General features: G+C 43.0%; 1 protein-coding gene across 4 annotated transcripts in view; it reads right to left on the reverse strand.

The window, feature by feature from the left end:
* Positions 1–14,919, reverse strand: part of FAM81A (family with sequence similarity 81 member A) — a 69,004-nt gene that overhangs the window by 42,662 nt on the left and 11,423 nt on the right. For 2 of the 4 annotated variants that reach the window (XM_080671444.1, XM_080671443.1), the window contains exons 2-3: positions 10,918–11,016; positions 9,424–9,694 (exon numbers count right to left, since the gene is read on the reverse strand). In XM_080671444.1, the coding sequence (XP_080527570.1) occupies positions 9,424–9,694; positions 10,918–10,937 (291 nt within the window). In that variant the 5' untranslated portion in view covers positions 10,938–11,016. The remainder of the gene's footprint in view (positions 1–9,423; positions 9,695–10,917; positions 11,017–14,919) is intronic. The other 2 variants (XM_080671442.1, XM_080671441.1) reach the window with 1 other exon arrangement.

The raw sequence follows: 14,919 nt of genomic DNA on the forward strand, positions 1-14,919 counted from the left end.
GAAACAACTATCAACAGAACTGAACAAATACTCAAATTCCATTCAATTCGCTGTCTTCATGCTCGGGAGCCACGCCACATGACAAACCAAGTCGAGTGGGTAGAGTTAAAACAAAATGAACTTGGATAATGTGATGGTTAATTATATGTCAACGTGGCTGAGCCGTGGCATGCCCAGGTAGCTGGGTAAACAGTAGTTCTGGGTGTGTCTGTGAGGATGTTTCTGGAAGAGATTAGCATTTGAAAAGGTGAGCTGAGTAAAGTAGAGGGCCTTCCTCAAAGTGAATGGGCACCATCCAATCCTTTGAGATGAAGCTGGAATTTGATTTCTGCCTGACTGGGCTGGGACATGGATTTTCTCCTGCCCTCAGCGCTTCTGGCTCCCAAGCCTTCAGACCTGGACTGGAATCTACACTATCAGCTTTCCAGTTCTCAGGCCTTCAAACTACATCACCAGCTTCCCAGGTCTCCTGCTTGCAGACAGCAGAACTTCTCAGTCTCCATGATCATGTGAGCGAATGCCTTATAATAAATAAAGATTATATATAGCCTATTGGCTCTGTTTCTCTGGAAAAACCCTGCTAACACAGATGATAATCACCAAAGTCCCTCTGCTGGTATACCTGTTCCAAAGCGACATGATCGCTGAGCTGCAGGCCAAAATTCCTTTTTTAGGAAAAATACATGAAGTCCAGGAGCCAAGACTCTCTCCTCACGGACAGTGCAAGATGTACAAGTTCCCATCTATCCATCCTTGTCCACGTCTCTGCCTTGACATGTTCATAAAGCCCAACTCAGCATTCATCACTTGAGTTCAGAATGCCCATTTGTAAGTTTATTAAACTATCAAACTGTGTATAATCAAATCAATTAGATAAAGGCTTGATATGGTTTCCCATAATCCAACTAGGTCAAAGCCAACACCCCAACCAGTGGGACCTTATGAAGCATGGGAACCAGGAGCAGCTGCAGATTCTAGCCAGCAGGTAGCAGACCCCACTGCCTACCTCTCCAAAGACACCGTAAAAGCTCTAAGGGGACGTGAAGTCCCAACCCCTTCCTCAAACCATCCAATTGGCATGGAAAGGAAGGCTTACCACCAACAAAGGGCTATGGACTGCTCACCAGGATATGGCTTCCAGGGATTGATAAGAGCTTAAGTAAAAGACAGTATGGGTAATCCAGACATGCAAAATTCATAGTTGACTATGTTACCTCTTCTAAATTTATAATGATGATAATTTGTGTAAAGTTTGAATAATTGATGACATACTCCACGTTGCAAGGCAAACTGCCAGTGAAGACAATGGGTGGGAATGTATTTAAACAATGTATTTTTTCATTCAACATTTACCAAGCAGCTTCTGTGTAACAGTACACAAGAGTGATCTGCTTTGACAACGGAATCTGCTGATAGAACATGGGCAATAATTACAGGGTTCTGGTAGGCCCAAGGACCCTGGAGACATTGATTATGCAACATTTATTCAGCTCCTACTATGTGCTAGACACTGGTAGGTGCTAAAAAATAGAAAAATGAAGACTTAGTTCTAGTTTCTGAGGATCACACAGACTAGTGGTTTGACAATATTTTACTTTTCTTCCTGTGTATACTGTTTTCAGAGCCATATGGTAGAGATTTAGAAAGACTTTTCTAGGTAAATTTACCAAGATGTAGTATTCACATTAACTTAATTTGACTAGCTCTATCAGGAGCCTGGAGTGAGCTCTATATGTTAAGACTGGTTTCAGTTTTAGTTTTGTTATACAAAATCACCTGCATAGACACATTTTTATAAAACAAATACTCTGTAAAATTTTACTGAGTTAACTGAAAAATATGTGTAAACCAGTAATAAAAATAATGTCTCTTCTAGTCTTTTTTACTCCCAACAAATCTGCAACTGGCCTCACTCTGAATTGGGCAGCGGTTCTCAACCTGTGGGTCGCGACTGTAAAGCCTAAGACCATCGGAAAACACAGATATTTACATTACGATTCATTAACAGTAGCAAAATTACAGTTATGAAGTAGCAATGAAAATAATTTTATGGTTGGGGGTCACCACAACATGAGGAACTGTATTGAAGGGTCACGGCATTAGGAAGGTTGAGAAACACTGCTTTAAACAATAAGGAATTAAAATTAAAATAAATAAATAAATACATCAAAAAGTGCTAAAAAAAATAAATAAAAGCATTCATGGCATTTACATTGTGCTGGACAATGCAAAGGTAAGACAAGGTCCCTTTCATTTTAAAGAGCTCACGATCTATAGAGGGAAACAGACTCGTAAAAAACCCCAGTGTCAATCCTCTTCAGTAAGGGCTATCGTTACAGGGGCAAGTACACTAAGGGAAAGGAAGTGAGCAGGGGAGGACCTGGCAGGGAGGGCTTCCTAGAAGGAAGAAACTATTAAACAGCATTGAGGGCTCAGTTGAAGATAGAAATTATATATTTAATATAGTTCTCAATCAATGACTCTCTCTCGTCATTGATGTTTCTCTCTCTCCCTCTCCCTTCCTCTCTGAAATTAAAAAAAAAAAAGCCCAGGCTGGTTTGACTCAGTGGATAGAGTGTTGGTCTGAGGACTGAAGGGTCCCAGGTTTGATTCCGGTCAAGGGCACATGCCCAGGTTGCGGGCTCGATCTCCAGTAGGGGCGTGCAGAAGGCAGCCAATCAATGGTTCTCTCTCACCACTGATGTTTCTATCTCTCCCTCTCCCTTCCTCTCTAAAATCAATAATTAAAAAAAATTTTAGAAAAAAAATAAAATAGTTCTGACTGTTGGATTAGTACATAGTAGTTGCCAAAAGAGTAATTATTCCCCAGATCCCATAGTTGCAGCTAAAACACTATCACCTCTTACGTTGACAGGAAAAAATCAAGTCCAGGCTTTTCTAAGGGTAGAAGGGTAGAGTCACACTCTGCTTTTACCTGAGGGCAATAATGCAGGAATAAATTGGCTCCCATCTCTCATCTGTCTACCACCCACATCAGCAAAAGGAACCCAGCTGAGTACTCACAGGAATTGCTGGGCATGGAGAGAATGGGGAGGTCGTGCTATTCTCTAGGTGCAACATAGGGTGTTCGTATTTTTTAATGACACACTTCTTTGCCATTGGTTGAGGATGGGAACCTGAGAATCATTTATCCCTAATTACTTTGATTTTATATATTTCCCTCTTTAGATTTGGGTGTGGAGGGCTATCAGCTCCCTAAACTATCTCTAACCCCTTTCAAAATTGAAACGTTTAACTTGGGGTTCTTCACTTTTGTGAAGGGGCCAAATTAGGGTTGACAAGTGATTCAGCCTCTGAGATAAAACTGCTTTAGCACCCCAATATAAAACTGGAAAGATCATCGTAAATACAGACACACATCTTCCAAAAACAAGTAAATTATCTCTGCCAATTTCTTAAATGTTCTATGCCCCCTTGGATGTCATTAGAGTTCTTTGTTTCAGGCAATCGGACCTGACTTTGCCTAACTTTGGGGGAGGGGGAAACAGAATTTATTGGAAGGATATAGGGGGAAAGTAGACACAATCAACAGGGCAGCTGGGGATCCCGACTGAGAAAAAGACACAAAGACACTTCCTAGGATCCAGGCAGCAAAAACCACTGGCCAGTATCCCGCACGCAGGCACAGCTGCTGCAGGGAAGATGCGCCAGCCCTTTCCAGTCCCTGGATGGTTCTGCTCAGGTTTCAAGGTCTAGGAAGTGAATCTCGATCTGGTCTAAGGTAGGAACTCCAAGCCTCTTTGCCTAAACAGGTGATAAGGCACCCTGACTAATAATAGCCATCCAGTTTGTAATCAATGAAAGAAAAACACATCCCACAAGAAAATCAAACTGCTGAGACCAAAAGAAATTGGAATGGATGCCACCAGTCTTGGAAGCAACAAAGATCGGCTAGATCTCCTTCATAACACACAGCCCTTTAAACATCATAAGAAGTAGAGACCAGAAATTTTAGGATCCTAAAGGCCAATGAACTTCAATTAAGGTGCAATTCTGAGTGAATCTCAGTCCTTACTAAAGATACATGAGAATCTCAAAGAAGAGTGAAAATTGGTAACCGTGTGGTAGACTAGGACCTCATGCAGGCATAAGCTAAGTGAAAATTTTCAAAAAGGAAATTAACTATGCAAGCAGAAGCCATAGAAGAGCTGGATAGCTATATTAATATCTCTCAAAATAGACTTTAAGAAATATTACTAAGACAAAGAGAGACATTTTATAATGATAAAAGGGTCAATATATCAGGAATTAAATACAACTATAAATGTAAGAGAGGGGCAAAAGGTTTACAGTTGTGAGTAGGCAAAACACAGAATTTATTCTTGTATTATTATTTATTAATTATTGTATTATTTTCTATGAACAACTGTTGGGCACCTAACAACAGAAGCCCAAAATATTGAGAGAACTGAAAGGAGAAATAGACAATTCAACAATGAGAGTTAGAGATTTTGATATTTTATAGAACAAGAATCTTAATAAATTTAAAGGTATTAAAAATATACAAAGTATATTATCTGTTCACATGGAATTAAATTACAGATCCACAACAGAAATAAACCCCAAATATTTGGAAATTAAACAACAGATTTCTAAGTAACACATAAGCCAAGAACAAACTCAAAAGGAAAGTTTTAGAATATTTTTAAATTAATGAAAACAAAACACAGCATACTAAAACTGACAAGCTAATCCTAAAATTTATATGAAAATGCAAAGGACTTAACATGGCCAAACAATATTGACAAGAAGAACAAAGTTGAAGGACTTACACTACCTGATTTCAAAAGTACTCTAAAGCTAGAAATTAAGGCAATGTGGTATTGGCATAGGAAAACCATGCAGATAAATGGAATACAGAATTAAGCCCTTATATTTTACTAGAGGACCAGTGCATGGATTCATGCACCTATGGGGTCCCTTGGCCTGGCCTGCAGGGATTGGGCCAAAACGGGCTCTCCAACATCCCCCGAAGGATTCCAGATTGCAAGAGGGCGCAGGCCAGGCTGAGGGACCCCACCGGTGCACCATCGGGGCCAGGGAGGGATTGTGGGAGGGCTCCAGGGCGTGTCCAGCCCATCTTGCCCAGTTCCGATTGGCCGGACCCCAGCAGCAAGCTAACCTACCAGTCAGAGCATCTGTCCCCTGGCGGTCAGTGCGTCACAGCAACTGGTCAAACAGTCGAACAAACAGTCGGACACTTAGCATATTAGATTTTTATTATATAGGACTAGAGGCCAGTGCATGAAATTCATGCATAGGGGAGGTCCCCTCAGCCCAGCCTGCACCCTCTCCAATCCAAGACCTTCGGGGGATGGATCCCTCTTAGGGATCGGGCCTAAACCGGCAGTCAGATATCCCTCTCACAATCCAGGACCGCTGGCTCCTAACTGCTCACCTGCCTGCCTGCCTGATCAGCCCTAACTGGCCCCCTGCCAGCCTGATAACCCCTAACCACCTTTGCCTGCCAACTAGATCACCCCTCACAGCCCCCCCTGCCGGCCTGGTTGCTCCACGCAGCCTGCTGCTCAGTCGTCGTCCTTCACTAACCCCCCTGCCAGCCTGGTCGTCCCTCACTAACCCCCCTGCCAGCCTGGTTGTCCCACATAGCCTGGTGTTCAGTCGTTTGGTCATCCCTCACTAACCCCCTTGCCAGCCTAGTCGCCCCACTCAGCCTGTTCGGTCGTCTGTTCGGTTGTTTAGGATGTGACGGCTCCTGGCTCTTTATATATATATATATAGATGCTCAATTGGCTTTCGACAAAGGCCAAACGGGAAAGTGATAGATTTTGCTGGGCTACCCATGTGCAAAAAAAATTAACTTAGACCTTTACCCTACTTCATACATAAAAATTAACTCAAACTGGGTCACTGAAGGTAAAGAACTAAAACTAAAATTGTAGAAGAAAATAAGAGAATATCTTTGTGACCTTGGGTTAAGCAGTTCTTAAGACTTAGAACAAAAAGTATCTATAATAATAAAAGCCTAAGCGACCATCGCAACCGAACGGACAACCGAACAGGCTGCATGGGGCAACCAGGCCAGCAGGGGGGTTAGTGAGGGGCGACCAAATGACCAAACAGCAGGCTGCATGGGGCAACCAGGCCCACAGGAGGGGCAGTTAGAGGCGACCAGGCCAGCGGTGGGGGGCAGTGAGGGGCAACCAAGCCGACAAGGGGGGCAGTAAGGGGCGACCAGGTCAGCAGGGGGGGAGGGGCAGTTGGGGGGGAGCAGGCCAGCAGGGGGGGCAGTTAGAGGTGATCAGGAAGACAGGCAGGTGAGCAGTTGGGAGCCAGTGGTCCTGGATTGTGAGAGGGATGTCTGACTGCCGGTTTAGTCAGACATCCCCTGAGGGGTCCCAGATTGAAAGAGGGTGAAGGCTGGGCTGAGGGGACCCCCGCAATGCACAAATTTTATGCACTGGGCCTCTAGTCCCGTCTAATAAAGAGGGAATATGCTAATTGACTGCCATGCCCTCAAAGATGGTGGCACCCACAGCCACAAGATGGTGGCACCCCGTCCCCTCAGCCCTGCATGGGCGGCAGGCGCGCGTCACAGCCCCCAGGCGGGTCCGGCCACTCCACATGCCTGCCTCCGAAGTCCCCGGTCCCTTTAGCCCCCCAGCCACCCAGGACCGGCCCGAGGCGCAGGCAAGCCTCGGATGGCAGCTGCCCAGCCACCCAGGGCTGGCCCAAGGCACAGGCAAGCCTCAGATGGCAGGTGCACAGCCACCCAGGACCGGCCCGAGGCACAGGCAAGCCTCAGATGTTGGCTGCCCAGCCGCCCAGGGCCGCCCAAGGCTCAGGTAACCAGGGCCAGCCGAGGCTTGCACTGCCGGCAGTGGCAGCAGCAGAGGTGTGACGGGGGCATCGCCTTCCCCTGATTGCCTGGGTCGCCTCCCGCCCCTGAGGGCTCCCAGACTGTGAGAGTGGACAGACCAGGCTGAGGGGACCCCCCCGCCTCCAGTGCATGAGTTTTCATGCACTGGGCCTCTAGTAAACTATAAAAGAAAAAAACTGTAAGTTGAAATTTATTAAAATTTAAAAATTTTGCACTTCAAAAACCACCATTAGAAAATGAAAATATAAGCCACAGAATGGGAGAAAATATTTACAAATCACATATCTGATAAGGGACCTGTATCTAGACCAGCCGTGGGCAAACTACGGCCCGCGGGCCGGATCTGGCCTGTTTGGCTGTTCTATCCAGCCCACGGAGCAGAAAGAGTGGAGGGTTCTCTTGCTCTCCCCTCCACTCCTTTACTTTGAATTTATATTAGTTCACACAAACACTCCATCCATGCTTTTGTTCCGGCCCTCCGGTCCAGTTTAAGAACCCATTGTGGCCCTCGAGTCAAAAAGTTTGCCCACCCCTGATCTAGACTATATATGAAACTTTTACAACTCAATAATAAGACAAATAATGCAATTTAAAAATGGGTTCTAACACATGCCACAACATGGATGAAACTTGAACACATGCTAAGTGAAATTAACCAGATACAAAAGGACAAAATGATTCCATTTACATGACGTACTAGAATAGGCAAATTCACAGAGACGGAAAGTAACTCAGAGGTTAGCAGGGGCTGAGGGAAGAGTGGAATGGCAATTTATTGTTTAATGGGTACAGCGTTTCTATTTGGGATGACCAAAACGTTTTGGAAATGGATAGTGGTGATGATTGCATACAACACTGTGAATGTAACTAATGTCACTGAATTGTGTACTGAAAATGGATACAATGGTAACAATAAAAAATCAACTTTTTAAAAATAGTCAGCAGACTTGAGTATACATTTCACCAAATAAAACACACAAATGATCAGTAAGCATATGAAAAGTTGCTCAACATCATTAGTCATCAGGAAAACTCAAATTAAAACTACCATGAAGTACCACTACACATGCCCTGTAATGACTACAAAAAGACAGATAAAACCAAATGTTGGTGAGGATGTGGAAAAACTGGAAACGTCATATATTACTGGTGAGTTGTAAAATGATATAACCACTTTGCAAAATTGTTTGGCTGTGTTTTAAAAAGTTAAGCAAAAGCTTACTATAAGACCTAGCAATTCCATTTCTAGTAATTTACCCAAGAGAAATGAAAACATACAACCATACAAAGACTTGTACACAAGTGTTCACAGCAACTTTATTCATAATAGCTAAAAAAATGGAAACAATCCAAATGTCCATCAAATAATGAAGGGACAAACAGAATGTGGTATTACCATACAATAGGATACTACTCAGACATAAAAAGAACATTCTAGAACATGGCTGACTCTCAAAGAGATTATGCTAAGTGAAAGAAGCCAGACGCAGATGACTTCATAAGATTCCATTTACATGGAATGTCTGGAAAAGACAAAGTTTATAGAGACAGAAAGCAGATTGGTGCTCACCTGGGGCTAGGTTAGAGGTAGGAATTGATTGCAAATGCACTTATATAAATTTTGGGGTGTGATTTTTATAAATTTACTAAAAATCATTGAGTTGTACACTTATAATGGGTGAATCTTTGTGGCTTTTAAATTATTCCTCAATAAGGCTGTTAAATACATACATACATACATACATACAAATCTGACATCAAAAAAATGAGGTTTAATTTCCTAAGTATAATTAAGACACCAGCTCTATGACTTGCAACAAAGGTTTTCCTTAATCTAGTCAATATACTTTTTATTCATATAGTTAAAAATTACATGTGGAGGATATTAATATTGTTCAGCGATGGAACACAGGCCCTAAATGATCTTAAGGTTTCTGAAATAAATTATGTGATCCTGTGGTTGAATAAATAGCAGTAAATTTACAAACTCCAAAAATAGACAACATTGGCCTTTTATTGGGCTCATTGCAGAGAAAAATAAAACAATAAAAGAGGAGTCTGAGTAACAATTCCAATCTCTAGGTTGTTTGAGTAATAAACTATATTATATATAATCATCATGACCTAAAAATATTTAATCAGAAGAGCAAAGGCTGACATAGTAATTGGCCTAATAGCTGTCTTCAGGGATATGAAGAATTTTTACAGGGAAACTATTTGACTAGTTATCCTCTCCATTGAGAGCCAAAAAAAAAACCCCCAAAAAACAAAACCACACACACACACAAAAAAAAAAAACAAAGTGATTTAATAATCAGCAAAGTAAATTTAGATTAAACAAAATAACACTGGCAGTAACTGCTATCGAATACTGGAATAAATTTAACGAGGATATTTGTTCAAGCTGTTTCCTGGGCAATCGGTAAGAACAGACAGGACAGGACAGACAGCGTTGGTCTGAAGGCATTCCTGCCTGGCAGGGGGCACTGGACTTGCCCACCTCCCGGCGGGGGAATGAGTCTGTGGAGTGGAACACAGCCCGCCTGATGCACACACCTTACCTCGATGTCCCGATTCAGCTGCTTCACGATGGCAGTTATGTTTCTGATGTGCTCCTCCAAGAAGAGCCTGGCCAAGCGGTCGCCTCCCCCTTTGTTTTGCATTTTCTGCAAACTGTTGACGATGTCGTCTTTAATTCGGAAGGCGTGCTCTACGAGGGCTGCGGTTGTTTTCTCGTGGCACAGGATCCTGTCTTCCAGTTGCTCCATGAGGTTTACAGAGTAGGGTGCCATGGTCAGGGACTGGTTGTGTCGGGGCATGGTTCTGACGCGTCTGTGGGAAGGAGCCATGTTACTGGGGTTGTTAATCAGGGAAGAGGTCACGGTTAAAGCCAGATTCAAGACTTCCCAGAGCAGAAAATGCACATTATCTGTCCCTACAAGCTCAGTGAAGTTAGAGGCAGGGTTTCTGCCCCAAAGACTTTCCTTCGTGAACTGGGCAGCATCTTTCATCAGTCGTACTCAGAGAGTAAAGTGTGCTGGTAGCAGGTTCCATTACCTCTAAAAGCAAGAGGCTGTCGGAACTGGGCACACTGACATGTCTTCCCAGTATAAGCTGTGTTATCAAGATCAAGCTTATTGCCCTGGCCAGTGTGGCTCAGTTGGTTGGGCATCATTCCTGTGCACCAAAAGGTTCGGGTTCAATTCCTGATCAGGACACATGCCCGATTGTGGGCTCAATCCCTGATAGGGGGATATGCAGGAGGCAGTCGATCGATGTTTCTCTCTCCCTTTCATTTCCCCTCTCTCTAAAAATTAATTTTTAAAATCTTTTAAAAAAAGATCAAGATTATTAATAAAATCTCCTGACATGCTTATTAATAAAATCTCCTTTGTCCTCATAAAGCAGTGGTTACAAACCCAAATGCCTACAAAGGTCAGGCAGGTAACATAAATGAGTGAAGCACACCAGATGATGCAATAGGAGTGGGGGGGACCTTTGGAGGATTGGAAAGGGCATTCCTCAACTAAAAGGAGCCACAATTCTGCTCCACCTCTGAGTGACCATCTGGGAAGGCCAGGTCCACTTTTCCAAATCATCCGATATTCAAGAAGAGCCAGAAATCCAGCCTTGTCTGACAAATTACCTGATTCTTAAGTGATAACAACTAATTTAAAAAGTATTTAAGGTGATGTAGTAGATCAAACAATGTATGTCCACGAGCCAATATTGGCCTACGGACACCCAATTTGCAACTTCTGATTTAAAAGGGCTCACAGGGACCTCAGTCCCCCACGTCTCCAGAATTATATTTTACTGTTGACCCAAAGTACATCGGTACTGCAGGGCTAGTGTGAAGCCTTCACCTCTCATGGTCACGGAGTGGCCCACAGTATCCGACAAATTGAAAGCTGGAGAGGCTACACGACACTACTGCCCTTGCCCTTGAACAAAATCCTTCTTGGATAATGTAACAGCTATCATAAAGTTTCATTTACAAAGGCCATCACTCCCACTAGCAGCCTCTATGGGATTGGTAAAAAGAAAAAGTATACCTTAGATGCATATTTTCCATATATTATACCTTTCCTTGGTGACAAGAGAAGGAAATACAGTGCTCCGTTGGGCCATTTTTCTTTTTTAATAATTCACATCTGTTGAAAAAATAAGCATTAAATTATTTAACAGTTTATATCTAGAGCTTAAATGATCTCTAAAGCATACTATTAAGTTGCTAAGTGGACCATAAATTATGCTGACACACTGATCAGTTATATTATTAAAAACCTTATGACTTATGTGTGCAATAAACAGAAGATGTTTCCAAATAAGGGGAAAAGAATCAAGCAAAGTCAAATGTTCCTGAAATTAACATCACTAAGCCTGGTGAGATAGACTAACAAGGAATGTTAAATGTAGTTTCCTGAAGTTTCCTCATCCCATATCTGTATTTCAAGCTTCAGAAATCACTTTTATAGAAATAAGACAGTTTCTGTACCAGGCTTATTCAAGCTTGTACTTCTCCCTAGAAATTACAGGAGGCTTCCTTAGTAAATTTGATCTCAGCAAATTTAGTAAATTATACAGCAAAATAAAAGCACTTGTTTCTAAAATGAATCTAATAATTTATGAGCAGTGGGATCTGATTTGAGGAAACCTGTCTGTCCACTAAGAGAATCCTATATAATAAAGAGCTAATATGCAAATGGTCATCACACCCTCAAACCTTCACGCAGTAACTGTTCAGACACTCAACACTGGGGAGAGAAGAATGGGGACCAGCCAGGCCCAAATGTGCTCACGAGAGAGCAATGGGGACCAGCCAGGCTGAGGCCCAGGAGAGGGACAAGTCACCTGCCCTGCTGTCCCGGGCGCCTGCGGCTGCGGCTGCAGCCCAGGCAAAGCCGCCCACCCACGGTCCCCTGCAATTGCGGCCAGCCCGGGCGAAGCCGGCCTGGGTTCTGGGTGCCTGCGGCTGGCCAGAGGGAGGGAAGCCTGGATCCCAGATGCCTGCGACCAGCTGGAGGAGGGAATCCTGGGTCCCAGGTGCAGGGTGAGGCAGAGGCAGTTAAGGGCGATCAGGCCAGCAGGGGAGCCGTTAGGGGCGATCAGGCTGGTAGGGTAGGGAAGCAGTTAGGGGCAATCAGGCAGGCAGGCAGAGGTGGTTAGAGGTGATCAGGCAGGTAGGCAAGCAGGCGAGCGGTTAGAAGCCAGCAGTCCCAGATTGCAAGAGGCAGTTGGACATCCCCCAAGGGGTCCTGGATTGGAGAGGGTGCAGGCCGGGCTGAGGGACTCCCCCACCCCGCACATGAATTTCATACACTGGGTCTCTAGTGAGGATAATATTCATTAAAACTTTGTTGTAAGATATAATCATTCATATTACATCTTGCATATAAGGAACATTTGATCATCACAACGCATTAGAAATCTGAGCAAAACTGGAGGGTTTTAAAAATATTCCATTACTTAGGTTTCTCAAAACGGTTATTAATTGGCTTAAAACAATGAATGCCTACTAACCATGATCTGATTCAGTAATGAGTTCTCATTAGATGCTGGATTCAGAAAGCATTTTTGATTGAAACCATTGTTTTGGCATCATCTCTCCAGTATGTTATTTTTAGTTTTGGAATGTGAACATTTCACTTTCCTAGATACAGAACTTCAAATTTAAACAAATTACATTTAAGAAAAAAAAGTGATTCATAATAAATAAACTATGATGCCAAAGAAGTTCTTCAGTAAAGATAAATAATTTCTGCCCTGCCCATGTGTCTCAGTTGGTTGAGCATCATCCCATACACCAAGAGGGTGCTGGTTCAACTCCCGGTCAGGGCACATGCTGGGGTTGCAGGCTCGATCCTCAGTAAGGGGCATGCAGGAGGCAGCCAATCGATGTTTCTCTCTCATCAATGTTTCTCTCTCTCTCTCCTTTCCTCTCTCTTTACAATTAATAAAAATATTTTTAAAAAGATAAATAGCCGAAACCGGTTTGGCTCAGTGGATAGAGCGTCGGCCTGTGGACTGAAGGGTCCCAGGTTCGATTCCGGTCAGGGGCATGTACCTTGGTTGCGGGCACATCCCCAGTGGGGGGTGTGCAGGAGGCGGCTGATTGATGTTTCTCTCTCATCGATGTTTCTAACTCTTTATCCTTCTCTCCCTTCCTCTCTGTAAAAAATCAATAAAATATATTAAAAAAAAAAGATAAATAATTTCTGCCATTTACTACTTAAAATTAGGACAGTGTAGAAGCTGTTCGTATAATCTTTATCATTTTAAAGCTGTAAAATACTTTAGTTGAGATATTAATCCACAGAATAACCAACCTAAGAAATAGTTATTTGGTATCTATTATGTAGCCAATAATCTAATCATTTTTCTTGGGTAGCAGATAGGTAGGGGAGGCGCTGATGAGAATGGGTAAGATTTTCCAAAGTAGGGAACAGAGAGATAGTTCCACACCTTTTCTCCTCCACACCCCAACACTATCCAACACATTCCCTGCCTCAGGGGCTTCACCGTGGGGTAGTGGCTTCGGAACCATGTGAACAAAAGCACATGGGAAGAAAACACTAATGAAAACATATGTGCAACCCATGTTTAGTGCAGTGTTATTTACAATATCCAAAATATGGTCGCAACCTAAGTGGCCATTGACTGAAGAATGGATAAAGAAAATGTGCTATATACACAGAATAAAATTTTACTCAGCCATAAAAAAGAATGAAATCTTGCCATTTGCACCCTGGCTGGCATTGCTCAGTGGTTAGAGTATTGTCCACATACCAAAGGGTCATGGGTTTGATTCCCTGTCAAGGGCACATACCTGGGTTGCAGGTTGAGTGTAGATCCCCAGCCCAGTTCAGGTGCATGCAGGAGGCAACCAATTGATCTCTCTCTCTCTCTCTCTCTCTCTCTCTCTCTCTCTCTCTCTCTCCCTCTCTCTCTCTCCCCCCTCCCTCCCTTCTTCCTTCCCTCCCCCTTCTTTCCTTCCACTCTCTCTGAAAAAGCAATGGAAAAATATCCTCAGGTGAGAATTGACAAAACAAAACAAAAAATCCTACCACTTGTGTGACAACATGGATGGACCTCAAGAGCATTATGCTAAGTGAAATAAGTCAGGCAGAGAAAGACACTTACCATACAATCTCACTTATATATGGCATCTAAAAACAAAAATTAAAACAAACAAAAAAAAAACCCAAGCTCATAGATACAGAGAACAGGTTGGTGGTTGCCAGAGGGGGGTTTGGTGGGTGCAAAATTGGTGAAGGTGGTCAAAAGGTACCGACTTCCAGTTATAAAATAAGTCCTGGGGATATAATGTACAGCATGATCCCTATAGTTAACAATACTATATTGCTTCCTGAAAGTTGCTAAGAAAGTCAATCTTAAAAGTTCTCATCACCCAGAAAATATTTTCATAATAATGCCAGATGTCAACTAGATTTATTATGGTGATTTTGCAATACATACAACTATCAATTCATTATGCTGTACACCTGAAATTAATATAATGTTATATGTCAATTATACCTCAAATTAGAGTGTTTTCAAACATAAAAAGCTACATGGGGAGGAAAAAAGAGAGGGCCTCCTTTTTCTTGGTTAGCAGCTAGGTCAGAGAAGCACTGATGAGAATGGGTAAGATGTTCCAAAGTAGAGAACAGAAAGATAGTTCCATGCCTTTTCTCCTCCACACTCCAACACTATCTCTACTTGCTTTACCCTCAACACACTCTGACCTAACCCACTCTTCCAGCCTCATCCTGGGCCACTCTTACCAATTCCCCTTCTCCAGTCAACTCTAATGGAGAGAGATGAGTAAGCTCTCATGGTCCAAAGACACTACCCACTAAGATAATCCGACCCACAACTCTTGCCCTGAACCCACACTCATCAAGCACATCATTTAGCTTCCCATGTGGCTGTGCATAAAAAGGGAACATGAGGCAATCAGCAAACTCAAGACCCAGTCTACCTGCAGCTACTATTCTCATCGTGAATTAACAACTGGAATTACACCTCAATGGGAACCGAGCTTGCCTAAGTCA

Source organism: Plecotus auritus, assembly GCF_963455305.1.
Source record: "Plecotus auritus genome assembly, chromosome: 1".
NCBI classification, from domain to species: Eukaryota; Metazoa; Chordata; class Mammalia; order Chiroptera; family Vespertilionidae; genus Plecotus; species Plecotus auritus.